The sequence below is a fragment of the Mustela putorius genome, unplaced genomic scaffold (genome assembly GCF_011764305.1).
Source record: "Mustela putorius furo isolate JIRA1106 unplaced genomic scaffold, ASM1176430v1.1 tig00003898_pilon_pilon_pilon, whole genome shotgun sequence".
In the NCBI taxonomy this organism is placed as follows: domain Eukaryota; kingdom Metazoa; phylum Chordata; class Mammalia; order Carnivora; family Mustelidae; genus Mustela; species Mustela putorius.
The window spans coordinates 17,740,881-17,768,012 of NW_025422047.1; the positions used below are offsets into that span (position 1 = coordinate 17,740,881).

General features: G+C 40.8%; 1 protein-coding gene across 3 annotated transcripts in view; it reads left to right on the forward strand.

Annotated features, from left to right (window-relative positions):
• The first annotated feature begins 1,269 nt into the window (after nt 1-1,269).
• Nucleotides 1,270-27,132, forward strand: part of MAPK6 (mitogen-activated protein kinase 6) — a 38,130-nt gene continuing 12,267 nt past the window's right edge. The window contains exons 1-3 of one of the 3 annotated variants that reach the window (XM_045067640.1): nt 1,270-1,439; nt 22,701-23,890; nt 25,728-25,877. In XM_045067640.1, the coding sequence (XP_044923575.1) occupies nt 23,336-23,890; nt 25,728-25,877 (705 nt within the window). In that variant the 5' untranslated portion in view covers nt 1,270-1,439; nt 22,701-23,335. Of the gene's footprint in view, nt 1,440-1,869; nt 2,124-22,700; nt 23,891-25,727; nt 25,878-27,132 lie in introns of those variants that run through there. The other 2 variants (XM_004755413.3, XM_004755414.3) reach the window with 2 other exon arrangements.

The window sequence follows — 27,132 nt, forward strand, 5'->3', positions numbered from 1 at the left end:
ACACTATATTACAGGCTCTCAAAAAAAACCACACAGTATTTATTTATTTTCCTCCTACCTCCCCCCCAGTGATGAAACACTGATGGATGAGGAAGGAAAGGTGTCTCAAAAGTCGGAGAGTATCCTATTGCAGGGGCAGTAGGGAACTTTAGTGGTCACAGGTAAGGAGCGCTTGCTGCAGAGAAGCTGCAACCACAAATCAGAAATTCTGCAGTTGCACCAGGCCTTCCCTTTCTCTTAGTTTTATCTATTTGCCATCTCCTCTTCACACCTGGTACTCAGAAGGCATTGCTTTAAGTATAGAAAATAGAAATTCAAGTTCCATCCCAACCACTTAACTTCAAGGTACTACGTGATCTTTAAAGTGGTTATTTGCCTTAAGCTTGAAGCTTGAAGATGTATCTAATAATGGATAAGGGACTGCCAAACGTTTGGTTCTCATCAGAAATGATTAAGTCATTGAAAAAATATGCTGACCCGCGTCTTTAATTTCATAAATACCTACATAAATTTCCCATAAACACTGGAAAGGCTCCTTGGACCCAGTAAGCCGTGGTAAATAAAACAAGTTTGGTCTCATCCAAGTGGTCCCAGGAAGGCACCGATCTACATTTCCCAAATTCTACGATTCAGGCCTAGGCACAGCTCAGCAACAAGCCAGGTGCTCTCCTCCTTCCTGTTTTTGCTTTCACAGTACCACCACCCCCCGTCCTCCGGTTATATTGGGCTCCTTCTGATCCAGCTGAAAGGTCACCGTGGCGACCTCACTTAGAAGCATTCCTCCTTCCTCTGTATTCTCAGGCAGAATTAATGACCGCCTAAGCACTGGGCCTCCAACAGCGTTCGCCTGGTACTTCGGCTGTTGCCTTCTAGCCAATCCATCTTCAGGCCCACCCTATAGTGTTCCGGGCCCATCCCTAGGCACATGGACGGAGGCTAGCTCCTCTCGGATCGCCCAGTTGCTTGCCAGTCGGAGGTGCGCGGTAAACCACCGCCCCCACTCCCCTCCAAGGAGTTTGGTCACTTTGAGCTGTAGTGCTGGGCTAAGGGCAGAGCTAGGAGGGCCTATCTGCCCACCTGCCCGCCAGCCCCCGTCCCAGCCCCCCGGAAGCGGCTGACTAGACCGCGTGCCTCTCCCACCGCCCCCGTAGCGTACCGAGCCCAGTCACCAGCGTTGGAAATTCCGGCGCGTGCAAGCGCTCGGGGCCGGGCGGGGGCGGGGGAACCCGTGGAGTGAGCCTGTGACGCGAGGGGGCGTGGCTCGCGAAAACCCCGCCCCCTCTTCCTCGCCCTCTCTCGCGGGTCGGGGTTACATGGCGGCGACTGCGGCAAAGCGAGAGCCTCGGAGACGCCGCTGCCGCCAGCACAGCCGGAGACCTGAGCCGACACTGGGGGCTGTCCGCGGGCCCCGCACTCCCTCGATGAGCCGGAGAAGTCCCGTGAGTGCGTGTGTGTGTGTGTACGTGTGCGGGGCGCGCTGGCGGGGCGGCGCGGAAGGGCGCCGCGGCGGGCCCGGCGGCGGCGGCGGAGCCGGCTCCCTCCTCCATTGTGTGTGACCCTCCGGCGGCCGCCGCTCAACAAAGGCGCTTTTGTTCCGTCTCCGGCCCGCCCGCCCGTCCGCCCGCCGGCCCGCCCGCTCGGGCCTGGCCGGCGCGTCCCGGCGCGGGCTGGCGGGCTGGCGGGCGGCGGGCCGGGGTCCCCGCGTGGGGCCGGCGGAGCGGCCGGCGCGCCCCTCCCACCCGGCACGCCCCTCGCCGGCCTCCCGGCCGGGCCGCGCCCGCCAGCCCCGGGGCCCCGCCGCTCGGCTGCGGCGCCGCCGCCCGCGCGCGGTTCCGCGGGTTCGAAGCCCGCCCCGGCGGGCGGGCGGCGGGCGAGGGGCGGCGGCCGGGAGGGGCGGCCCGGGGAGCGTGAGGTGGCGCGGAGTCTCGCCTTCCTGGCGCGCTGCCCTCGAAATGCTCCCGCGTCTCCTCCCCCATCCCACTCGGGTGACTCGGCCTCAGCTGACTCCGGCCGGGCAAAGTCCCCGGCGGACTCGGCGAACTGCGTAGCGCGCTCCGCTCGCCCGGCCGGTCTCGGAGCCCCGGAGTCCTCTGCCCAAGTTCTGAGTTCTGGCCGTAAACGAGGTACAGAAAACTTGTCCGGCTCGGAATTGCTCATTTCTCTGCTCCCCCGCTCCCCCACCCTGCTGCAGCCTTTCCCTGGCTGTTCGGGACGCGGAGCGCTGGTCTGTGAAAGTGCCTCAGTGGGAACTTGTTTTGTCCGTCACCGGAAAGGGCCTCTTGGCTTGGCCGTGCGTTTCTGCCTGCCTCGGTGAGGTGCGTGGAGGAGTAGAGGTCTCTTGGCCGCCTTTTGTTCCTCGGCTTCGTAGGACTCCACTGGTTCAGGTGTTACGTGGGAGCTCTGTGAAGCAGGATCTTTTTGATTCCTTTCCTGTTTTATTTTCTCTTTAGCTTGCTCATTGGCAAAGGTCCAGTGAAGTGGTGGAATTAGAAGCCTTACTGCATTTGCACCAAAATTCCTGTTCTTTTCCTCAATGCTAAAAATGCTCTTAAAAGTCAGTATTAACTTTTTTTTTTTTTTTTAACGATAGAAGATGATTTGTCAAGGGGAAAAAAAAAAAATTAACGGGGGGACAAAATGGAGTGCAGACCTCTCCAGAGTAATTTTCTGATTGCTGCTGCTTCTAGCCTTGTTAGTTTTTAAGGTTCTGCTTGGACATAGTCTCTCTCTTCAACCTTGGGAAACTGAGGTGGAAACCGTAATTTGACTAGAAGAATGTAGGGTCCAATCCAAACAGGGCCTGGCCCTGAAAAGCAACTACCTCTAGAGTTTATTATTAGAGATGTCAGATTTTAACGTTTGAAAAATAATCTTGAGTTGGGTGGAAGAATCTCTAAGATCGCTAACGGGTTCAAACACGTTTATGAAGGGTTTGCTTGCTATGTGCCAGGGAGTGTAAAGTCCTTTCACATATATGTGTTACATCACTTAATAAGAATTGCCTGGTGAAACTTGTAAAATTGCTTATTGGTGTTCTAAATTCAGTAATTGCAGTCATCTAGGAAATATGCCAGATTTGAGCAGGATATGTCTTATTATTTAGATTTTACTGTTCAGGAAAAAAACAACTGGCAAACAGAGAATTGTTTATAAAAATACCCTTTATATATATTTTGGAGTTTGGTTACTTGGAAAGGAGGATTCAATGTAGTGTTTGACTATTTGTGATTGAGAAAGAATCGAAGATTGATTTGAAGACGGGTTAATTTTGTAAAAGAAACAGTACATGTTCTTATGACAAGTGTTAGTACTAAATGTGTTGCAGTGTTTTGCATAAGTTCATTTAAACATCGTGAGAATTCATAACTGACAAAATAGTGAGGTTTGCTGACTCAGGGTACATTGGTGAAGGGGATGGGGTCTGGTAGGAGGAAGCTCAGAAGTGCTGCAAGTTTTGAGTTGGGTGATGACTCATACTGCCCACGGACTGCTACGTGGCCCTTTTTTTTATACACTGTATTTTTTTAAATGATAGGGCTAAAATGTTTCTATCCACATTATAATTCTCTCTCAAAAAGAACCACAGTTTCTCTAAGAGTAATGGTTTCTTAAATTGCATTTTAAAAGGAGATCAGATATCCTACAGGTGGAATTTTATAACATTTGTTGAGAGGAAAAGGTGAAATTAATTGCTGGTCAGTTGTTAAAAGTTTGATACTAGCAGTTTTCTCTTATTGAGAAAGATTTACAGATTATTTATAAAAGAATTTTTATGGTGTGAGTAGAAATTAGGCTTATGTTCTCATTGGTAATGTAAAAGTTACCTTTATAATATCTAGAAACTAGTTTAAGTGTCGTAAAAGTGCAGAAGTATTAATTGGATATAGCTCTGAACATGAACATTTCATTCAGACAGAATTATACAATAGTGCTTTCTCCCAATCTGTATGGATTTTCTATGTGTATTTATGATATATATGAATTTTCTGTTTTAATAAAGACAACTTGAAGTAAGTATTACAGGCACTTTTCCATCTTTTTTAAAATTTAAAAAATTTATTTTTAAGTAATATCTACACACATCATGGGGCTTGAACCCACAACCCTGAGATCAAGAGTCATATGTTCCACCAACTGAGTCAGCCAGGCGACCCTCATCAGTCTTTTTTAAAGATAAGCAGAATGTACAGTTCCAAATTTAGGACCCACACTGAAATTTGGTAATAAGATATTTTGACTGATTTTTAAAAGCCACCTTTTAGCAGGTTGTCCTAAATTAAGGTTGGGAAGAAAAAAAGAGTGAGAATAGCAGTTTGTTTTAAAAGTGAGAAGAAAAAACTCCTCATGTCTTAGGTTTTTTTAATACACTGTTTATCTTCTCAAAGTGATTTATTTGAAGAGTTTCCTAAGTAGTAAAGTGTATTGTTAAAGTGAATTAAATCTTTGGAAAGATTTTGGAAGTGCCTGACATGATTTATATAGAAGAACTTTAATGACATTTAATTTAAACTTTAAAATATATTTCTTATTAAAGGAAATATAAAAATATAAATATAAAAAAGTGTAGATTTTCAAAACATCCTATCACCTAGAAGTTGAACATGTGTTTTCAGGGTTGTTGTTGTTTTTCAAGTTTTTATTTATTTATTCAAGAGCACAGAGGCAGGGGAAGCATTGAGGGGGAGAGAGAGGGAGAAGCAGATTCCCCACTGGGCAGAGAGCCTGCCAGGGGAATAGATCCCAGGACCCTGGAATCATGACCTGAGGCAAAGGCAGATGCTTAACCACCTAGAGCCACGCAGGAGCCCTCCAATTTTTTGTTTGTTTGTTTTTAAGAATATAAGTAATTACCTATCATGCATAATTCAGAATTTATTAATAGACTGGATATTTTAGGCTGTCTCCTTTTTATGAGATACTGCTTTATGAAATGGTGAGCCACACCACTGCTGTCCATTTCATTGTTTGCATTGCCCTTTTGAGCCATGTTTGACTGTAGGGCCCCCGTTGAAATAGGAGGCTGTCCCAAGGGTAGTTCTTTGTGGCATTGTTGGCTGCCCTGTGTCAGCTCTTTCAGCCTGTTCTGTGGACTGTTAACATTACTTTGTTGCCTGTTGGTGGCATGGGGATTTTGGTCACTTTTTTATTGCTCAGATCCTTGACTGAAACTTCACAAAAACAAAACAACAGTAATGTTATTGTAGTTAATGGCTTTTTCCAGGGAGTTGCTTTTCATGTAGAACTGATGTTTTTAAGGTAACAGTAGTACAGGCTGAGTCCTGCATTTTTTTTTTTTTTGTTGTTGTTTTTGTTTTTGTTTTTCTTCTTCCATGAGCTGTGTATTTAGAAAATACAGTGTGTCCCTCTGGTGATTCTTAGTGGTTTGTCTTTCATACACGTCAGCCTTTTAAATCCATTTCTGAAAAGTTGTACAGAGATTGAATATTTATATGGCAAATCACATTTTCCCATTGCTTTTCATTTAAATTTAGAATGGCTTTTCATGGAAAAAAAAATGGTAGCACAAATATTGTTTGTTAGAATCCTGGCATTTACTTCAGGGAAGAACCTTCCTCTGCAAAAAGCGAAATCTCTGCATTTCATTCTGTACAAACTACATGTTAGTGTTTACAGGGAGTTCATGACCATTGTCTTTTTCCAGTTACTTGACAGCTGAGGAAACTGAGGCCCAGAGAGAACTAAAATCTTAGTACACAAAATGTGATTGCTGGACCAGCAGTATTAACATCACCTACGAATATGTTAGTGCAGAATTCTTGACTCCATCCCAAGACCTACTGAATTAGAATCTACATTTTCACAGGATTCTTAGGTGATTCAAATGCACATTCATTTCTAGAAGCACTATTAAATGATACACATACATCGTTGCTCAGCTGGCTAGTGCTGATTTGGAAAACTCAGATCTTCTGAGTTATTCCTTTTATTGGCTCTCCTGAAAAAAGTCAAAAGAAAAATTGAAGATCTAATGACTGTTCAGTAGCACTTTCTATGATGATGGAAGACTCTATTCTTTGTTGTCCATTGAAGTAGCCAACTAGCCGCATGTGACTGTTGAGCACTTAACAATGGTGGCTAGTGCACCTGAGGAACTGAATTTTTAATTTTAATTATTTTTAAATAGCTGCAAGTAGCTAGTGGCTACCATATTGGACAGCTCAGATCTGGGTGATTTATGTTGACACTAAATTTAAAGTAATCTAATCTGTAATTTAATAACTGATTAGGCTCAGTTTAATAATTTCCTCCTTCATTTACAAATTGGAGAGAGGGTCAGTTTCTAACTGCCTACTTTTTCAGTATGTCCAGATAGGATTTTTTTTTTGCCCAGATACGATTTTGTAGTTACTATAAAGCACTGCCAGTTTTCTGATTGATACTTTTGTAAAATAGATAAGTTGCAAGAATGTGTTTTCCTGTTTGTCTTAATAAGGGCATTTTCACTTAGATTAAAAAATAGTTGTTAAATAAATGTTCCTTAATTAGCTTATAGATAGCATGGAGGGGACCGTTTTTACCTCTGGCCTACTACTTCCAGGCTCATTGGTACTTGTTAGCTGCCAGATTTATCTGCCGTTTTTTAATGTTATTTCCAGGTGTGGAAACATTGGTTCTTAACCTGCCACCTTAGGTAGTGGTAAGATTCTAACCCTAAAGTAAATCAGACTGGCCTGTGACTAAATCTTGACATTTACTATATATGTGATTTCGGTGAAGTTGCTTTACTTCTCAGAGCATCCGTACTCTTGTTTATAAAGTAAGACTGACCAGGCACTTTATGGTTTTGAGTAGCAAAATAATTTGTCACAGAAAATGCCTGGCACTGAATGTATACTCAGTAGATACAGATTACCTTCCCAAGCTCTCCTGCTTAGCTTTTCTAGCCTTCTGTAATTTATTCTTCTGCTTGAGATTTCAACCAGGCTTAAGTGATACTCTGATGTTAAATTTAATCAGTTCCCACTGGTTGCTCTAACTTCAGGCTTTGCTTCACTCATGTTGATCCCTTGTAGGTAGATTCTTCCGCTTTTGCTTTGGATTCCTTCCCTTCACTTCTTAAGGACTCATCTCTTTCTTGCATCATGCATTTTCCCCTTTCTGTTGGGTTGTATTTATTAGTATACAAATGTGCCCTGAACTATACTGTCCAGTCTGGTAGCTACTGGCTACATGTGGCTATTTATTTATTTATTCATTTTGTAAGATTTTAAAAATTTATTTGAGAGAGAGAGAGAGGTCACAAATAGGCAGAGAGGCAGGCAGAGGGAGAGGGGAAAGCAGGCTTCCCACTAAGCAGAGAGCCTGATGCAGGGCTCCATCCCAGGACCCTGAGATCATGACCCCTGAGCTGAAGGCAAAGGCTTAATCCACTGAGCCACCCAGGCGACCCTATTTATTTATTTTTTTAAAAAAGATTTTATTTATTTGAGAGTGAGTGAAAGAGAGCATGGTTGGGGGGAAGGAGGAAGGGTCAGAGGGAGAAGCAGACTCCCTGCCTAAGCAGGGAACCCCATGTGGGTTTGATCCTGGAACTCTGGGATCGTGATCTGAGCCTAAGGCAGATGGATGCTTAACTGACTGAGCCACCCAGGCACCCCATGTGTGGCTATTTAAGTAAAAATGTATGGGGCATCTGGTTGGCTCAGTCGTTAAGCATCTGCCTTCGGCTCAGGGCATGGTCCTCGGGTCCTGGGATCGAGCCCTGTGTCGGGCTCCCTGCTCAGTGGGAAGCCTGCTTCTCCCTTTCCCACTCCCCCAGCTCGAGTTCCCTCTCTGGTTGTGTCTCTGTCAAATAAATAAAAATAAATAAATAAAAATGTATTTAGAAAAAAATTAGTTTCTCAGCCCTGCTCACCAGATTTCATTTATTCCGTAATTGTCTACCATATTGAACAGTGTGGATATAGAAATCTGTTACAAACCCTCTCAGATTCCATTTTCTCTTTTAGCTATTGTCTAGTTTCTCATTTCTCTGATCATTCTTCAAGCAAATTTTCAAGAGTTGTCTTTGTGTGTTCTCTTCACTTTGCTCCTCAACCTGTTCCGGATTGACTTCTGTTAAACCATCTCACCACTTGAAATTGCTCTAATCAAGACTTTAATTTACCAAATCCATCTTACAGGATCTTGTGACAGCTTTCAATATAGTGGACCATTGTTTTCTGCATATTCACCTGCTTTTCTTAGCTTATAAAACTTATTCTTGTTTTTCTCCTACTTCACACTTTGGCATAAGTTTTTACAGGCTTCTGTCATCTTCTTGCCTTCATGTATTAGCATATCCCAGAGTTTAGTTCCTGCCCTCCTCCACCTTTCTAAATTCTTTCCCCAAGTGGTCTCATTCAATTTATTAAGTATTATCTACCTGTGAGTAATTCTCAGACTTACATTTAGACTTCTTGCCTGAACTTCAGACACATTATCCAATTGCGTGCTTGATGTTACCACTCACTTATTTAAGTAGACACTTCATGAATAGGCTTAACGTATCCAAAATAGAATTCTTTTTCCCGTATCATTCTCCCAGTTTTCCCCATCTCAGTAATTGGCATGTAGGAGTTATTCTTAAATCCTCTTCCCCTTATCCCCCATATCTAATCTATCACCAAGTTCTCTTGGTGTCCTGGTCAGTAAAAAAAAAATTCATCATTATTTGAAAGAAGATCTTGGGCTTTTGAATCTGAGATTCAAATCATAGTTCTTTCATTGATGTGTAATGTTGAATGTATTATTTAAATTCTCTGAAGTAAAGTGCATAAAACCCATACAGTCTAGTTAGGATTTATTATAAGAGTATATGTCCAGTACACTGCTTTATGCATAATACATTCTTAATCAAGCTTGTTATTTTTGTTTTTTATATTCTTTGAAAATTCAGATATTAAAAATGCTGTTCTCATGTTCAGGGTCTTTATTATATAAACAAATCCTTTTTTTCCCCACTAATTGCTTTTATAATAGTTGATAATGTGGGATAGAGATGTGCCAAACTTACTTATGTCCTCCAGTTTGAACTTTGGGGCCATAGTCCATAATACAGTTTTTTACTGTCTTGAAAGTGTATACTTTTAAAGCAGGGAAGTACAGCCCCTCAAAGTTATTTCAGTTAAAATATGTATGTTTACCTTGATTAACATGGTTAATTTCCATTTCCTTTGGAACTATCCATGAATCTGTGATGGCACTTTAATGTTAACATACTGGTTTATATTATGATTGATGTAAAAGTACACAAAAACTACTTGCAGTTGGTGATTTATTTAGTTTTCTTTTTAACCTTCCTTTTACTCTCCATTGATGGGCATGTTACTAAGTAAACATAATGACCAAAAAGGAAGGTGTTTAAAGATGACCCATGAGCCTTTCAGTAGTTATCATAATTTTTAAAAAATAATCTAAACTATTTCACCAATACTGTAAACCTTATGATAACATGATTCGGTTCACCCCCTTCCAACACTGAGAGCTTGTTATTTTCTATTTCTAAATGTGTTATAAACCTTGTAATACATTATTATTTTGCTTTAAATAATCAGTAGTCTCTTAAAGACATTTCAACCTGTAGACAGGGGGTGCTTGGGTGGCTCAGTTGGTTAAGCATCTGCCTTTGGCTCAGGTCATGATCCCAGGGTCCTGGGATTGAGTCCTGTGACAGGCCCCTGCTCAGCTGGGGGAGTCTGCTCCTTCTCCCTCTGCCTCTCCCCCCTGCTTGTGTGCATGTGCGCTCTCTCAAATAAATAAAATCTTTAAAAAAATAATAAACATGTAGGGGCGCCTGGGTGGTTCAGTTGGTTAAGCCTCTGCCTTCGGCTCAGGTCATGATCTCAGGGTCCTGGGATGGAGCCCTGCATTGGGCTCTCTGCTCAGCGGGGAGCCTGCTTCCCCCTCTCTCTGCCTGCTTCTCTGCCTGCTTGTGATCTCTGTCAAATAAATAAATAAAAATCTTAAAAAATAATAATAAACATGTAGATATAAATTTTTCTTTTTTTTTTTTTTTTGTTTTGTTTTTGTTTTTTAAAGACCTTTTATATTTTCTAATTATCCTTTCTGGAGCTCTTGTTCCTTTATGCAGGTTCCATTTGTTGTCATTTTCCTTCAGCATAAGAACTTTTAACATTTCTTTAGCAAAACTCTGAAGCGCTATAGGAAAGATGTTAGGGTTCAAAGCTGATGACCAAGAAATTCTTGAGACATCTTTGGTGCAAACAGGTGATTTTATTAAGGCACAGGGACAGGACCCATGGGCAGAAAGAGCTGCACCGGGGTCATGAAGCGTGCCCTGTTATATAATTCAAGTTGGGAGGGGGTTAGGGATAGCGTAAGTCTCAAAGGAATTTGGAAGCAAGGTTTCCAGGACCTTGAAGGGGCTACCTATTGTTAGGAAAAGATCGTTTATTACTGTCTAATAAAACCTTAGTCATGAGACCCTTCGGATGTATATTGGGGGCCATATCCTTGGGTTGCGGGGTGGGGGGAGAGGTGATTGCTAACATGTATCTTGGGGGTTTTAGAGATAAAGGGAGTTTCCAAAAGAATTTTAATATGTTAAAGTAGGCTTACTGGATCTGGTGGGTGGGGGTGTCGAACTAGGATTGCCTTTTGCCCTTGGCAAAGTGTTAACGTGGAGGCAGTTGAGTCCCTAGAGGAATGTCACTCTGCGTGCTTCAAGGACTAGTCAGTGGGCTGTAGGTAGTAAGGAAATTTAATAATTCTTCCGCCTTTGTTTCCCACATTGTGAGGAAGACCAATTCTTTTCACTTTTGTCCCTTTGAAAATGTCTTTATTTCGTCTTCATTTTTGAATGAAGATCTTCATTTCATCTTCATTTCCCTAGGTACAAAATTCTAGGTTGATATTTCTCTTTTTGGCACTTGAAAAATGATGTTCTCTTGTCAGATTCTGGCTTTCATCATTTCTAGTGATAAATCAGGTATCCCTCCTGTTGTACTTACTAGTATATAGTTAACTCTTTCACCTGGTTCCTTTTAACAGTTGCTCTCCCCACCCCCCCCTCACCATTTTCAACAGTTTGGCTATGATAGACCTAGGTATGGGTTTCTTTTACTTATTCTGCCTGTAGTTCATTTGAGTACTTCGGTCTGTGAGTTGGTATCTTTTGTCAGTTTTGGAAAATTGTTAAGTTTTGTTTTGTTACTTATTTATTTTTTAAAAAGATTTTGTCAAGAGAGAGTGCACACATGCCCAAGCGGGCGGAGCACCAGGCAGAGGAATAAGCAGGTTCCCCCCTAGGCAAGGAGCCTGATGTAGGACTCGATCCCAGGACCCTGTGATCAAGACCTGAGCCAGTGGTAGATGCTTAACTGACGGAGCTACCCATGCCACCTTGTTTTGTTTTTTAAAGATTTATCTATTTTAGAGAGAGAGAGCAGGAGGGGCAGAGGGAGAGGGAGAGAGGATCTCAAGTAGACTCTGGAATGAGCAGAGACCCTAACATGGGGCTCAATCTCACAGCCCTGGATCATGACCTGAGCTGAAACCAAGAGTTGGACACTTAACCAACTGTGCCACCCAGACACCTCGGTTTTAGAAAATTTTTTCTATGATCTTCTTATACTTCTATCCTGTCAGCTTTCTGAACCTGTTCAGCTTAGCTGCCAGCAGCTCTTTGGACTGCTTGGATATTTTCTTTGCTCTCCAATACCACCTCAGGTTTTCGTTTTCGTTTTCTTTTTCTTTTTCTTTTCCTTTTTCTTTTTCTTTTTCTTTTTCTTTTTCTTTTCTTTTCTTTCCTTCTCTAGACACAGAGAGATCACAAGTAGGCAGAGCTGCAGGCAGAGAGTGAGGGGGAAGCAGGCTCCCCGCTGAGCAGACAGCCTGATGCAGGGATCGATCCCAGGACCCTGAAATCGTGATCTGAGATGAAGGCAGAGGCTTAACCCTGAGCCACTCAGGCACCCCTCACCTCAGTTTTTCTTTACTTCATGTTTGTGCCCTGTTTATTTGCCTTAGGGATACTATCTGCCTTGTACTCAGAATGCATTGGAGGGGTTTATCTCATGCTTTTTGACTTGTCCTCCACCTTCAGAGCAGCTGCCTTGGATGTGGTGGAGGCCTGTATATTTTATGAGATACTCTCTTAGCTTTCCTGCCTTGCCCTCAGACTTCAGCTCTCTGTGATGACCTGTGGGAAGGAATTGGCAGGTAGGACTTATAGCTGGGCCTCCTCTGAATTCTAATCTGTTAATTGCAACCACATTCAGCTATTAAAAGTTGGTTACAAATTTGGCTGGTTTCTTCTCAGTTCTGTTAGTGGAAATTTCCTTGCTTTGCCACTTTGCCAGGAATGAGAATAGCCATGGTCTCTTTTATGAAAGGCTTAATATTTTCTAGAATTTAGTTTATTTAGATTTCTTTGCATCTTTAGCTTTCCTGATGGGTTTTTCAAAAACTACGGTATTGTAGCTTATCTATCTTATCATGTTATATGGTGTGAGTAATGGTGTTTTGTAATTTTTCTGCATTCTAATAAGAAGTGGAAATCCTGGGGCGCCTGGGTGGCTCAGTGGGTTAAGCCGCTGCCTTCGGCTCGGGTTGTGATCTCAGGGTCCTGGGATCGAGTCCCGCATCGGGCTCTCTGCTCAGCAGGGAGTCTGCTTCCCTCTCTCTCTCTGCCTGCCTCTCTGACTACTTGTGATTTCTCTCTGTCAAATAAATAAAATCTTTAAAAAAAAAAAAAAAGAAGTGGAAATCCTGAACTGGAAGAGGCCATAGAAGTCATGTAGTTTAGCTACATCATTTTCCTGATGAGGAACTGAGGCCTAGAAATGCTTTGATTATAAGCTAATTTAGCCATGGACCCTGGACTAGATGTTACATCTCCTTAACTCATTTTTACCCCCTTTTAATATGGTTATAGTAAAACCAGAGAGGAATTTTTCAGTAGTATGAAACTTCAGTGTGAATCTGATAGGAAACTTACACTTTTTTTTTTTTTTTTTAATCTTGTAAGCTTTGTTCAGCTTTGAAGAAAATGAGAAACAAAGGAAGAAGGATATTCCAGGAAAGTTATATGCTATTCTGATTCATTTTTTTAAAAATTTGGTACTCACCAATAAAGCATGTGGTTCTCCCTTTGATGAGAGTCCAGAAATATTTTATATGGATGGCCTTGCATGTTGTGGCCTTCTTCATACCCTCACTAGGGTTAGCTGAAAAATGACAGCAGTTATATTTGGTGTGCAGTCTGGAAAGCTGTGGTGCTAAATGCCATAGAGCCTGCTAGGATGGACTGAAGAATAATCAGAATAATGTCAAAGTCTCACATATCTTCACAATACCTACTTGGTATCACATGGGCTAATGGGACTTTTTATAGAATCCTGCTTGTCTGCTAATATAAGACACTATTTTCAGTGGCATAATTCCTTCTTACTACCTCAACAGAATAAAAGAGGAGCTATAACAAAGTTGAAGTTTTCTTTTTTTTTCTTCAGTCTGAGTTATTTGAAATCCTTGCTTTCTTCACATATTGACAAATCTATGTGTTTACCGTACAGTGAAGCTCCTGGGGGGAATTCCTGGAAAGGAAAGTACCATATCTAGGAGTCATCACTGATGTTCCCCCAGTGGGTCAAAGTGTGAGCAGATTCTGAGGAAGTTGAGGCTAGAGCTTGTTCTCTGCAGAATGTTTTACTATCAAATAAAATCTGCTGTTTACATTAATTCAGTTAGTAGTTTATAAAGTACCTACTAAGCACCCAGGTACTATGCTCAGAAAGTATTAGTAAAGCAACTGAGTTTCAAATCTTTTATTTATTTTTTAAAAAAGATTTGTTTACTTAGAGTAGAGGGAGGGCTAGAGGGAGAGAAACTCAAGCTGCTGAGTGTGGATTCCAATGTGGGGCTTGATCCCATGATACCAAGATCACAGCCTGAGCTGAAATCAAGAGTCAGACACTCAGCTGACTGAGCCACCCAGTGCCCCTCAAACCTTTTATTTTATTTTTTAAAAGATTTTATTAGAGGATAAGCGGGGAGAGCGGCAGGCAGAGGGAGAGGGAGAAGCAGGCTGCCTGCTAAGCAGGGAGCCTGATGCAGAACTCAATCCCAGGACCATGAGATCATGACTTGAGCCAAAGGCAGCCGTTTAGCTGACTGAGCGACGAAGGCACCCCTCAAACCTTTTATTTTAAAATAGAGTTACAGGGGCGCCTGGGTGGCTCAGTGGGTTAAAGCCTCTGCCTTCGGCTCAGGTCATGATCCGAGGACCCTGGGATCAAGCCCCACATCAGGCTCTCTGCTCAGCGGGGAGCCTGCTTCTTCCTCTCTCTCTCTGCCTGCCTCTCTGCCTACTTGTGATCTCTGTCAAATAAATAAATAAAATCTTTTAAAAAAATTAAAAAAAAATAAAATAGAGTTACATACAATAAAGCGAAGAGAGGGGAAAGTGGTAAGGTGATGCCCTGGGAAATGGTACCCTAGAAGAGTAGAGGCACCTGAAGAATAGAGATTAGACTAGACTAGGAAAGAATGGCCCGAGACAGGGAAGGAGAATAGTATTAGAAAAGAGAGGAGGAAGAAGTTAGTGGGACAGAGAGGAAGCAACTACAATGACCTAGGAGTTTGTGCTCCATGAGGTCAGGGTGATTTCTTTGTTGTTGTTTTTTTAACCTGTTTTGACCCCTGCTATACCTTTATGCCAAAAACAACATCTGGCATATGATAAGCACTCAGCAAGGTTTTGTAGAATAAAAATGGATGGATGGTAGAATTGAAGCTGTTTTAGTCAAAGCTGTTCAGAACATCTTGGTTCTCTGCTACTGAAACTATGTTGAGATTGCATTTTCCTACTGCCTTGAAGTAGGTGTGACCATGTGATCTGCCTTGGTCAGTAAAAGGTGAGCAGAAGTGAAGTGTGTTTTGGATGGAAGCTTTAGAGCAGCGAAATATTCCCTGTTCTTTGTTCTTTGCAGTGGACAGAGCTAGTAGTTACTTTGACAACTTGTATGACAGCTGTGTTGGGACTTGATGCATTAGCAAGACTTAAAACTTCTCTTGTAAGTCAGTAGATGTTGGGGGTTATTTGTTAACTATACAATTTTCTAACCTATCCTGACTGCTACAGAAATTTTATATTTTCATCTGGTTGGAATCCTCATATGGCCAAAGATACTTGAAGAAGGAGGCTGCCCACATGTCTCCTGTTTATATACATGCACCAGTGTTTTCCTTAACATGAGTTAGGAGAGGAGTCTTAGAAATGAAGGCTTAGGCAGGAGAAAGATAAGAGAGGGGATGAAGGGTTATTATAATTATTTTTAAATTTCTAGCCATAAATATATAGAGAGGATTGTGTTTGTTTAATGTTTAATATACAGCAGTTTGAATCACATATCCCCCAGTCTGGGCATACCACCGTAATAAGTGCTTAGGAACAAATGACCAGTGAAGTAAAAGACTTGTATGGGGCTTTCATAGATGATAGACTGAGAATTGGAAGGGTCTTTAAAGATTTTTTGACCTATTTATCTCATCTGTGGAGTTCTTTCTATTCTAATACAGATACCCTAGAAGAAATAGCAACTAGAGATGAGCATCAAAATGAACATAATGACTTTTTAAGATTTTATTTATTGGTCAGAAAGAGAGAGAGCACAAGCAGGCAGAGTAGCCCAGAGAGGCAAAGGGAGAAGTGGGTTCCCCACTGAGCAAGGAGCCCGATGCTCATCCTGGGATCACGACCTGAGTCGAAGGCAGCTGCTTAGCTGACTGAGCCACCCAGGCATCCCGCATACTGGCTTTTTAAACAGCCAAAGGCAAATGCAAGTCCCTAATGTTAACGTGTATTTAGGCAAAGCTTCAGACAATTTAAGAACAGAAGTTAGGAGTGGAAGAGTTTTTTGGGGAGTAGAAGAGTTTTTGGATACTTTGTTAGAAGCCAAGCAATCCTTTCTTTGACTTCCTAAGTTTGTTCTATTGCACACACTGGTTACTGGTAGCAGGCAAGGGCTTGTTAGACTTTGGTGTTTGAGTTGCAAGGTCCCTCCTCTTACTCCAGATGACTAAGATCATTCACTGACATTGTTTACACCATGAGCCTCCTTGAGGTTCAAATCCTGAGAAGGATCTCTGATAACTATAAGGGCTACCTTACATCAGGAACAAGGGCATTGTCAAGAATGCATCTGAACACGCAGTTAAGCTGTAGCCTTTGGCCTTCTCTGCCCTAGAAACTTAGTAACTTTGGTGAGAGCTTGAGATACAATCTTAGGGAAGGATGAATTTGCTATAACAACCCCTCTCTGTGCCAGGGTTAAGAGAGTCCTATGTGAATTTAAGTAGAGCTCAACCTTGCCCTTCTCTCTAAAAGCAACTGGATTTTGGCTGAGTAGATGTGAGGCTGGCTGGATTCCATTTAACTCAAGTTACTCACTTGACCTGGGAGAAGAGCAAAATAGGCAAGAGCCATTGAGGAGGGGGAAGGTGGAGAGCTGTCATTGCATGTGATCAGGCCCCATGACACATGTCAACATTTAAGCGGCCGGGTGGAATATGGAAGAGAAAACCAGGTAAGGAAGGTTTATGTTTAAGGTTCTCACCTCAAACTTGCTTTGCACATCCAGACTCCTTTTCTGATATGCAGGGAAGGAAAACCCAGTTTCTACAGAATGGAGAAATGGCGCAAAATTACTGTCTTCTTTCTTTTGCATTTTATAACTTTACTGAATATGCTTAGACTTGACTCAAAATACCTGCATTTCTCTTGGCTTGGAGGTAGGCTCAGGGACAGAAAGCAGGTGGTGATTAAGGAACGAAAGGAGTGCTTGAGGAGACCAGTGTGGCTAATGCAGTTTCAGGGAACTGCCTTATAAACGTAGGAAGCCGGTGCCCAGACTGTGCTACATAGAAAACTTTTACTTCCATTTTATGGTGGAAAGAAAGCCAAAGGGGAAAGCATAAAGCCAACTTTATTAGTTTTTTAAGATTTATTTATTGAGGGCTTTAAGATTTATTTGTTGACGTGGCTCAGTTAGTTAAGCAACTGCCGTCCGCTCAGGTCATGATCCCAGAGTCCTAGGATAAAGTCCTGTGTTGGGCTCCCCGCTTGACGGGGGTCTGCTTCTCCCTCTGACCTCCTCCCCTCTCATGCTCGCTCTCACTGTCTCTCTCTCACTGTCTCTCTCTCAAATAAATAAATAAGATTTTAAAAAAAAAAAAAGTTTTCTTTATTGAGAGAAGATGCACTAGAAAAAGAGAGAGAGGGACGAAGGAGGGGCAGAGGGAGAGGGAAAGAGAATCCCAAGCAGACTCCCCGCTGTGCAGAATGTGTCTCAGGGCTGAATCCCAGGACCCTGAGATCATGACCTGTGCCGATATCAAGAGTTGGGCACTTAACCGACTGAGCCCCCGATGCCCAAGCCAACTTTATTTTTATAAATCATTCCCTATAATTCATTTTTTCTACTCCGTTGTTAAAAGCAAAACATTGGCCCAGCTAATTAAAATTAAAGTAAGGATCCCTCTGCAAGCAACACAGTTATCAGCACTGAGGTTTGGAGGCAGAGAAACTGGATGCTGGGAAGGGTTATTTTAAGTTACTGTCTCATCTTAGTTACTGTTTTCCTCCCTTGAAGTGTGTGGAAGTGCAAAAGGAATATGGAGCCCCAGATCTTTCTTTGAACTTGTTTTAATGAAGTTAAATGTCAAAGATAATAAAGAAAGTGGTGTAAATGGGACATTTCTAGGTTGCTGATTCAAATGGAGCATGCTTGACCAGTAATCTGCTGGAGGAGTTGAGTTGTATCTGCATACTAGAGTCTGGCCCAAGAATTCCATGATGGATGTGGGAAGTGGGGACAGTAGTTGGACACCTTACAATCTGGTATCAGGGTGATAAGGAGGATCTTCATGGTCACTAAGCCTTTTTATGGCTTCCAGAGGCATACATTCTGATCTCCCTAATTAGGTCAAATCTCCCAGTGTGCAGGCGCTCAGCATCCTGTACCATTCCTTAGTACCACTTGTCCCTTTTGCCTCCCCCCTTTTCCTCTTACTAGTTTATTATTGTTTATCCCTAGCCATACTGTAAACCCCATGAGGGCAGAGCACAAGTTTGTTTTTACTTACCATTATATCCCCAGTACCCTAGTGTACTAGTATCCCCTAGTGTATTAACAGGTATATAACATTGTTAGCAACTACTTGCTGAATGGAGCATGACTGAATTGGAAACTTTCACTGGATCCACTTCATCATACACCAGTGTAACATTACCTTCAACTTACTGCTTAAGGTGGGCTTACTTTCCAAGCTCCTGGATGAAAACATGCTCCGGTAGCTTCTGGTCTAATAGTTATTGAAGGATTTTGAAGAATAGTGCAGAGCAGTGAGGCATACCATTGGGCAAGCACTGCTATTGGTCTGCTCCACCCCCCACCCCCAACTTTTTATTGGCATAATTCTGACCTAGAGTTAACAGTTGGGTGATTAATATTCCTTTCTTTCTTAGAATGGTCTTGTATTTCTGAAAAGTCTGTTCAAGTCTTTCAGTATAGTCATCACCTGAATCTATAATGAGGACTCTGCAATTCTCAGCCTAGGCACAAGTTCCTGCCTTCCCCAAGGTGAATTTTTACCTACTCTACCCCTGTTGAGTGCTGACCAGTCACAGAGATTTCTGAAAAAGTATTGTCATTCTTGTAGTTTTTGGTCTGTGCTTCTTTTTAGTTTCACTGTGATTTAAAGAGAGCAGATGTGGGTGGAAGTCTTGAGTAGAGCTCTCATTCTCTTACCCCTCTCCAGTAATCTGACTGCAGTTCCGTAATAGTGCTAATAGTCAAATAATAGTGGTCTCTTTTTTAGCAAAACTAAATTATTTGTGCTTGACTATGATTGCTCCACTAGTGAACTAGAAGCTTAAGAGAGTACTTAGAGATTTTAATGTTCTTATGTCAAGTCTGTAGAACTGACTTTAAAATGTACATTTACCAAAAACCTAAAAGTTGAGGTTTACGGGATTGGTCATGGAAGGGCAAGAACAGAGAAGAGAGAAAGTATGCATGCGCGTGCACGTTTGTATGAACAAACATCTGTTTCAGGTGGAGACTAGAAATGTAAGATCTCAGAAGTACTGGAGACTTAAAAAAATACTGTTTTTAAAGGGACATTTGGTAGGGAACTGGAAACATCAAGGTGTATACAAATAGAAAAAATTGGGAAGGGGAGACAGTATTCATTAAAGTCCTTTAAAAGTCTGAAATATTTTTTAATTCAAAAGTTTATTTGCAAAATTTAACTTTTAAATGTTTTATACAGACTGACAAAGTAGAGAATTTTTAGGAGTCCTCTTGGTTTTTTTTCCTTGAGTTTTTTTTTCCTTGAGAAGCAGACAAAAACTCGCAAACAGTAGAAACTGTTAGAGTAAAACAAAGAAAGCTATTATGCTGTTAATGTCCTTTACAATGTTAAGCAGATACAGGAAGTGCTCATATTTATTAAAAGAACTCAGCAATAGTAAATATCAATTTTTATTAAATAAAGCTGTAGTGAGGCCAAGTGGGTGGCTCATTTGGTTAAGTGTCTTGAGTTTTGATTTCAGCTCTCATCATGATCTCAGGGTCCTGAGATTTAGCTCTACGCCCACCCGGTGTTAGGCGAGTCTGCTTGGGGTTCTCTCCTTCTGCCCCTCCCCACTCTCTCTCTTGTGGCGCCTGCATGTGCACTTTCTCTCTCTCATAAATCTTTTAAAAAAGCTGTTGCCTTAAGGATTTTGTATCTACTTAGTCTCGGAGTTATCAGTGTCATCTGTTTCTCTGTCACATAGTTGTAATGGATGTGGATTTCTTGAAGTTGAAGATTTGCTGAGATTGTGGCAAGTAGCTGTTACCTTGTATTTTTCAGATTCTTGTATTTCCGCATGTGAGTTATGTGGGAGTATGTAGCAGGAAGGAAGTAAAGGCAGATTCCTTGTTGTATAAAAGCTTCACCCTTGTGAAACAGCTGATAAGTTTGAGAGTCCTAGCAGTTAGTTCTCTTAAGCCTGAAGGTGATTGAAAGTTGTCACATAATTCAAGCTCAGAGTGGGCTGCTTTATTTCATGTCTTGGTACAGTTTCTCATTGCCTTTAAATGATTAGCCCTTTGAATAAATGAATATTGCACCTGTCCCACTTCCAGTTTCTTCAGATCCAATCAGAATATAACACTATATATACACCTATACCAGTTTTTAGATAAAAAACCAGCAACAGGGGCGCCTGGGTGGCTCAGTGGGTTAAGCCGCTGCCTTCAGCTCCGGTCATGATCTCAGAGTCCTGGGATCGAGCCCCGCATCAGGCTCTCTGCTTGGCAGGGAGCCTGCTTCCTCCTCTCTGTCTATCTGCTTGTGATCTCTCTCTGTCAAATAAATAAATAAAATCTTAAAAAAAAAAACCAGCAACAAGAAGTCTTTGCATTTAAGGTTTAAGCTGTATTATTTGCTTATTGGCATGTACAGGTAAATGAGCTACTATGTTGACTACCTAGTTATTTCTTAGACATGAGGCACATACTCACTCTCTGGCTTTCATGTGCTAGCCCCTCTGTTCATAGCAGTGGGAGTAACCACATCGCACCCCTGAGACCCGCCCACTTTAGAGCTTTGCTCCCAGTACCACCTTACTAGAGGCATTCCCTAACCACTCTCCTGGGCTCTTTCTCTTTTATTTTTTTACATCACTTATTGCCATCTGATTTCTGTGTTTTGCTTATTTGTCAGCCTGTCTTCTCACACTATGATTTGATCTCTTCATATACATACCTCTGAGCTCTACGAGATTCTAATAATTTGTCATACTTCCACAATTTTTTCTTTAAAGAAATAACACATTAGGGGTTCCTGGGTGGCTCAGTGGGTTAAGTCTCTGCCTTCGGCTCAGGTTATGGTCTTGGGATCCTGGGATTGAGCCCGTGCTGGGCTCTCTGCTTGGCGGAGAACCTGCTTACCCCCCTCCTCTCTCTGCCTGCATTTCTGCCTACTTGTGATCTCTGTCTGTCAAATAAATAAATAAAATATTTTTTAAAAAAACCAAAACAAAACACATTAAAGGGGCGCCTGGGTGGCTCAGTTGGTTAGACAACTGCCTTTGGCTCAGGTCGTGATCCCAGAGTCTCAGGAGTCCTGCATTTGGCTCTTAGCTCCACGGGGAGTCTGCTTCTCCCTCTGACCTTCTCCTCTCTCATGCTCTCTCTCACTCTCTCTCAAATGGATAAATAAAACAAAAAAAAAAAAAAAAAAAAAAAGAAGAAGAAAGAAAGAACACATTAAAGACGTAGTTGGAGCATACTGTGTAATCCCACCCTTATGGTAATTGCTTCCCGCATTCCTCAAAGCAATGATTATCATGAATTTGGTACTTCACGGCCAAATATGTTTTTAATACTTTTGCCACATTTATATATGCACTCATAAAATAACATCATACATGTTTATAAACCTGAAGTAAGTGGTTTTAGCATGTGCATTTCTTTTTCCTTTTTTTTTTTTTTTAAGCTTTTGTTTATTTGACAGGGAAAGACAGCGAGAGAGTGAACACAAGCTGGGGGAGTGGGAGAGAGAGAAGCAGGCTTTCCAGAGGAGCAGGGCACAGGGAGCCCAATGTAGGGCTTGATCCCAGGACCCTGGGGTCATGACCTGAGCCAAAAGCAGCCGCTTAATGACTGAGCCACCCAGGTGCCCCAGCATGTACATTTCTATCTGCAGTTTGCCTTTTAAATTTATTGTATGGTGATTTCAACCATCTCTGTTCATTTTTACTATTATGTAATAGTGCAGTCTATAAATAAAATTCATTTATCCTCAAATTGTTGAAAGTTTAGGCTGTTTTTTTAATATTTTGCTATTACAAAAAAAGTGGGCATTTGTATGTTCATTTACAAGTATTTCTCTAGGCAGTGTTTTTTGGAGGAAAAATAGCCAAGTCATAGGTAGGCTACTTATTTATTCTAAATTGCTCTTTGCCATTCTTTTACTAACTTAAACTCACCAGAATTGTATGAAAGTTCTTGTTTTTCCACATTCCTCCTCAGACTTGATAGTAACAGACTCTTAAAAATGTTTTTTCTAATCTGAAATGTATCTTCTTGAGGTGGTTTGATTTTTTTCTGATTATCAATGAAGCTTCAGACACCTTTTCATTGGTTTATTCACTGTTTGAGTTCACTCTATTATAAATTGAAGAGCATACGCTGTAGGTTTCTTATTTGTACTGATTTTTGTTCACTGTTTACTGGTGTAGTTAATAAGTGTAGTAGTAAACATGTTCTTTAAGGAAGTAACACATTGCAGTCTTGTGTATGTGTGTGTGTGTGTATTTTTTTTTTTTTTTAAGAGAAATGGTAGTAATGTAGTACTGCTCAAATTCTAAAGAGTTCTGTAAAAATGCTGTGAACCTTCCTTCCTTTGCTCTTTGGCCTTTAAGAAATGATACAACCCACTGACCATAAATATAAAGAATCTAATGTGGTGAGATCTAGAGTCTGAGCCCGGTACATGTGAATTGCTTACAGCATGGATAGCTATTTTTGATTGAGGGTCATCTTTCCATTTAGTAACTATAAATAAAAAACTTCTGTACCGGTAAGTCATTTATAGCTAACTGCCCAATTTGTGTCATTTTACAAAGTTGGAGTATTTAGTATTTCTTGGTGGTGACTCTTTCCTTCTTTTTTCTCATCCTCCAGGTTTTATCAGAGTAAGATGGACGGTAGCTTTGATTGTGATTGTGGTGAGCTGGAGCCACCTGATCACTAACAAAAGACATCTTCTGTTAACCAACAGCCGCCAGGGCTTCCTGTTGAAATATACAGCAACAAAGGAAGAAAAGAGGCAAAACGGAAATAGTGCTTACCAGCACCTTAGAATGATGCTGCTCAGGACCAGTCCAACACTGAATGTATCTGCACTGTGAGGAGAATGTTCATAGAAGCCTGTTGTGTGCATATTTATTCACATTTTTGTTAAATGTTAAATCGTTTAGCACAGTAAATCTGAGTGCATAGTATGTCATTTCATTCCGTTTGAGTTTCTTGAGTGTTTTCTTTAAATGTCTGCAGAGTTGCTGCCCCTTTCTTGAACTATGAGTACTGCAATCTTTTTAATTCTCAGTATGAATAGAGCTTTTTGAGCTTTAAATCTAAGGGGAACTCAACGGGCCTGGTTGGCATATGCAATGAACATCAAGAAATCATCTTGTTGTGGAAGCAAAATTATTTTTCTTTTCCTTTTTTGAAAGATCTTTCCTTTTGATGTCAGTTTTCTTCCTGGTTTACACAAGTTCAACAATTCGAAAGGAAAAGGCGATAGTAAAGGTTTCAAAATGGCAGAGAAATTTGAAAGTCTCATGAACATTCATGGTTTTGATCTGGGCTCTAGGTATATGGACTTAAAACCATTGGGTTGTGGAGGCAATGGCTTGGTTTTTTCTGCTGTAGACAATGACTGTGACAAAAGAGTAGCCATCAAGAAAATTGTCCTTACTGATCCCCAGAGTGTCAAACATGCTCTACGTGAAATCAAAATTATTAGAAGACTTGACCATGATAACATTGTGAAAGTGTTTGAAATTCTTGGTCCTAGTGGAAGCCAGTTAACAGACGATGTAGGCTCTCTTACCGAACTGAACAGTGTCTACATTGTTCAGGAGTACATGGAGACAGACTTGGCTAATGTGCTGGAGCAGGGCCCTTTACTGGAAGAGCATGCCAGGCTTTTCATGTATCAGCTGCTACGTGGGCTCAAATATATTCACTCTGCAAACGTACTGCACAGAGATCTCAAACCAGCGAATCTTTTCATTAATACTGAAGACTTGGTGCTGAAGATAGGTGACTTTGGTCTTGCACGGATCATGGATCCCCATTATTCCCATAAGGTATGTGGAAAGCTAGGTGAGACAGACCTTTAAACTAATGGACATCATCAGGAAGGACTAAGTACTTGTATCTTCTTAGTATATTGTGACAGGTTTTTATCGTTAATTGTATTGAACTTTATGTAGTATCTTTTTTTCTGATACAGATCTACTTTCATTCAGAATGTCCATATGTTTATAAAAAGAAGTTGGAGTGTGATCCTAATTACTTACAAATTCCTAAAAGTGTATGGTTACTTATTATAATTAAAACTGTCCCTTATTTAAAAGTGGAATATATTCTTACGTGTTTAGGGCAGAGTTGTGGTCCTGTCTGAAGGTAAGAGAAGTTTCTATTTCAGCTTCTAGGTCTTTTGTCCCTTTGAGTCTCTACTATTCTTTTAGGCCTTGTTTAGGCAAATTTAATTTTGTTTAGTATCTAAATTTGCATAAAGATAAAATGGAAGTAAGAATAGCTAAAATTGGGGCGCCTGCGTAGCTCAGTGGGTTAAGGCCTCTGCTCAGGTCATGATCCCAGGGTCCTGGGATTGAGCCCCGCATTGGGCTCTCTGCTCAGCGGGGAGCCTGCTTCCTCCTATCTCTCTGCCTACTTGTGATCTTTGTCAGATAAATAAATAAAATCTAAAAAAAAAAAAAAAAATGAGAATAGCTAAAAGGATTCATAGTAACTGTACTTTAGGTAACAATTTGCCTTCTTAGAAGAAGTTAATATTTTCTGAGCTGAACTTTAGTCTCTTAGTTTTCAAATGAAATTGTCTGTGGGACCCTGATGTTTAAAATATTAAAGTGGAGCTCCTTTGGTTATAAAGAACCTCTGGGAACTCCCTGCTAGCTTGGCTTCCCATAGCATACATCTAAACAAGCAAACCTCATTTACATATATCATCTCATATTAACATAATTTATTTTTTAAGAACTTGAATGTAGAAATTTAGTATTTAAAATGAAATCTTTTTTTTAAAGATTTTATTTATTTATATGACAGAGATCACAAGTAGGCAGAGAGACAGGCAGAGAGAGAGGGAGAGGGGAAAGCAAGCTCCCTGCTAAGCAGGGAGTCCGATGCGGGGCTTGATCCCAGAACCCTGAGAGCAAGGCAGAGGCTTTAACCCGCTGAACCACCCAGGCGCCCCTCACCACATCTTTTAATGAAGAATGGTGGGTAGAACACTGAACTGAGAGTTAAACTATCTAAAATTGAGTGCCATTTCTACATCCAAATAAGCTATATGACCTTAAGCAGATTCCTTTATCTACCACCCCTCTAGATTGGAGTTCATATCTACCTTCATAATTTTTCAGGGTTGTTTTAAGGATGAAGTAAGGTCATATATGTATAACTATTTTGTTAAATGCTTTATAAATGTGAAGTAGTAAAACTGATTAGGAATGGGATACATAGTAGAGCCAGGTCCACTAGGTGGTCAGGAGGTTGGCAGTGGTTTATACTTTACCTGTCTTTACCTGTCCCTCATTGATTTAAAGCATCCCAGCTCTTTAAGTAACTTAAGACTTGAGTGAAAAATAGCTCCTCTTCTGAAACATGTTTGGAATTTGTGACATAGAATCAGCACTAAATTCTTATGGTATATTTTGGTCAGCAGACTTCATGTAAATATCCTCTTATAGATGATCAGTCCCGGGGGAATTGAACCTTCATTCAGCCTGAAAAGCACAAAATCCTTGAAAATAGACATAGAAATCAACAGTATTGTTTTAGGATTTCACAGTACTTTTTTTTTTTTTTAAAGATGAGGGATTCTTTAATGAATCAAGTGTTATGTACTGTTCTTCAGCTAAAGTAAAAAATAAAAGTATGTTTTTGTTTCTTTTCCAGGGTCATCTTTCTGAAGGATTGGTTACTAAATGGTACAGGTCTCCACGTCTTTTACTTTCTCCTAATAATTATACTAAAGCCATTGATATGTGGGCTGCAGGCTGCATCTTTGCTGAAATGCTGACTGGTAAAACCCTCTTTGCAGGTTAGAAATTTTAAAATATATTGAAAAAAAATTACCTCAAAGGAATAATTTTGCATGTATCTGTGAAGCAAGATATATATGATTTAACACAATTTAAACACAGTCTATGATACTGAAATGAAAAGATAAATGGTGTTTTTAATATTTAAAAAATTTTAAAAACTTACTAATATATTCACTGAATTGTTCACTCAACAAATTTAGTCAGAATTCTAGTGCTCTTTTATAATTATCTTATTTCTTAAACATAATTTTATATTTTGTGGATTCACAATGCTCATTGGTAATCTGTGTTAAATGATACCTGAGTTGTGTAATCCTGTCAGTATTTGTCATTCCTAGTGAAAATTTTTAGCTGTCATTGAAAATGTAATGATTCTTCATCCCCTGTCATCTGTGTTGCCTGAACTGCTGTATCCTGTTTTCTCACTGCTGTGATCTTATAGAAACAACCAAACAAATAATTTTTTGCTGAGTTTGGTGCTATGAGGGAGTCCCCAGAAATGTAAGAGAGAGGATTTAGTCAAGATGGGAAGGGATGAATAATCCATGAATGAAAAAACATCAGGTGTTATAAAACATAGTATGAATTTGTATAAAATTATTTAGTATAGATTATAGGAGCTATAAACTTAGAGTGTTCATCATTGATGTCTGGAACATAAAGGCATAAAGAAGTCAAAAGATTTTCCACTACTTAGGAATAGTGAAGAAGAATTTTGGTGGGAGGAAGAGAGAAAAAAATGGTATTATATAAATGAGGGTATGAGCCTGAATCAGTGAGAAAAGTTTGAAAAAAATTATGTATGTGCATAAATTAGTGAGAAAAGTTGGATGAAAGCAAGGTGTCAAATAATGAACATATTTAAGACTAGTTTAAAATAGGGCCAGAATACTTAGAAAGTAGACAGAGGAATTTCCATTTGGAAAACTAGGAAATAGTAGGGTACTGAAGATTTTTTTAGTTAGAGAAGAGACGAAGAGACGAATTTAGGTCTTTTTTCTTTTGACATTACTGTTTTTTAGAGTGGCCCTCCCATCACTTACATCAAAACACAGTGGCTTAAACTAAAAACACTGATTTTCTCGAAGTTGGTATGAGTCAGGAATTGGGAGGTGACTTAGCTAGGTGGGTCTAGTCAAGATGTTGGTTGGCTTTACTAGGGCAGAAAGACCCACTTTTAGATAGATTTTTTTTTTTTTTAAGATTTTATTTATTTCTTTGAGAGAGCGAGCAAGCACAAGCAGGGGCAGAGGGAG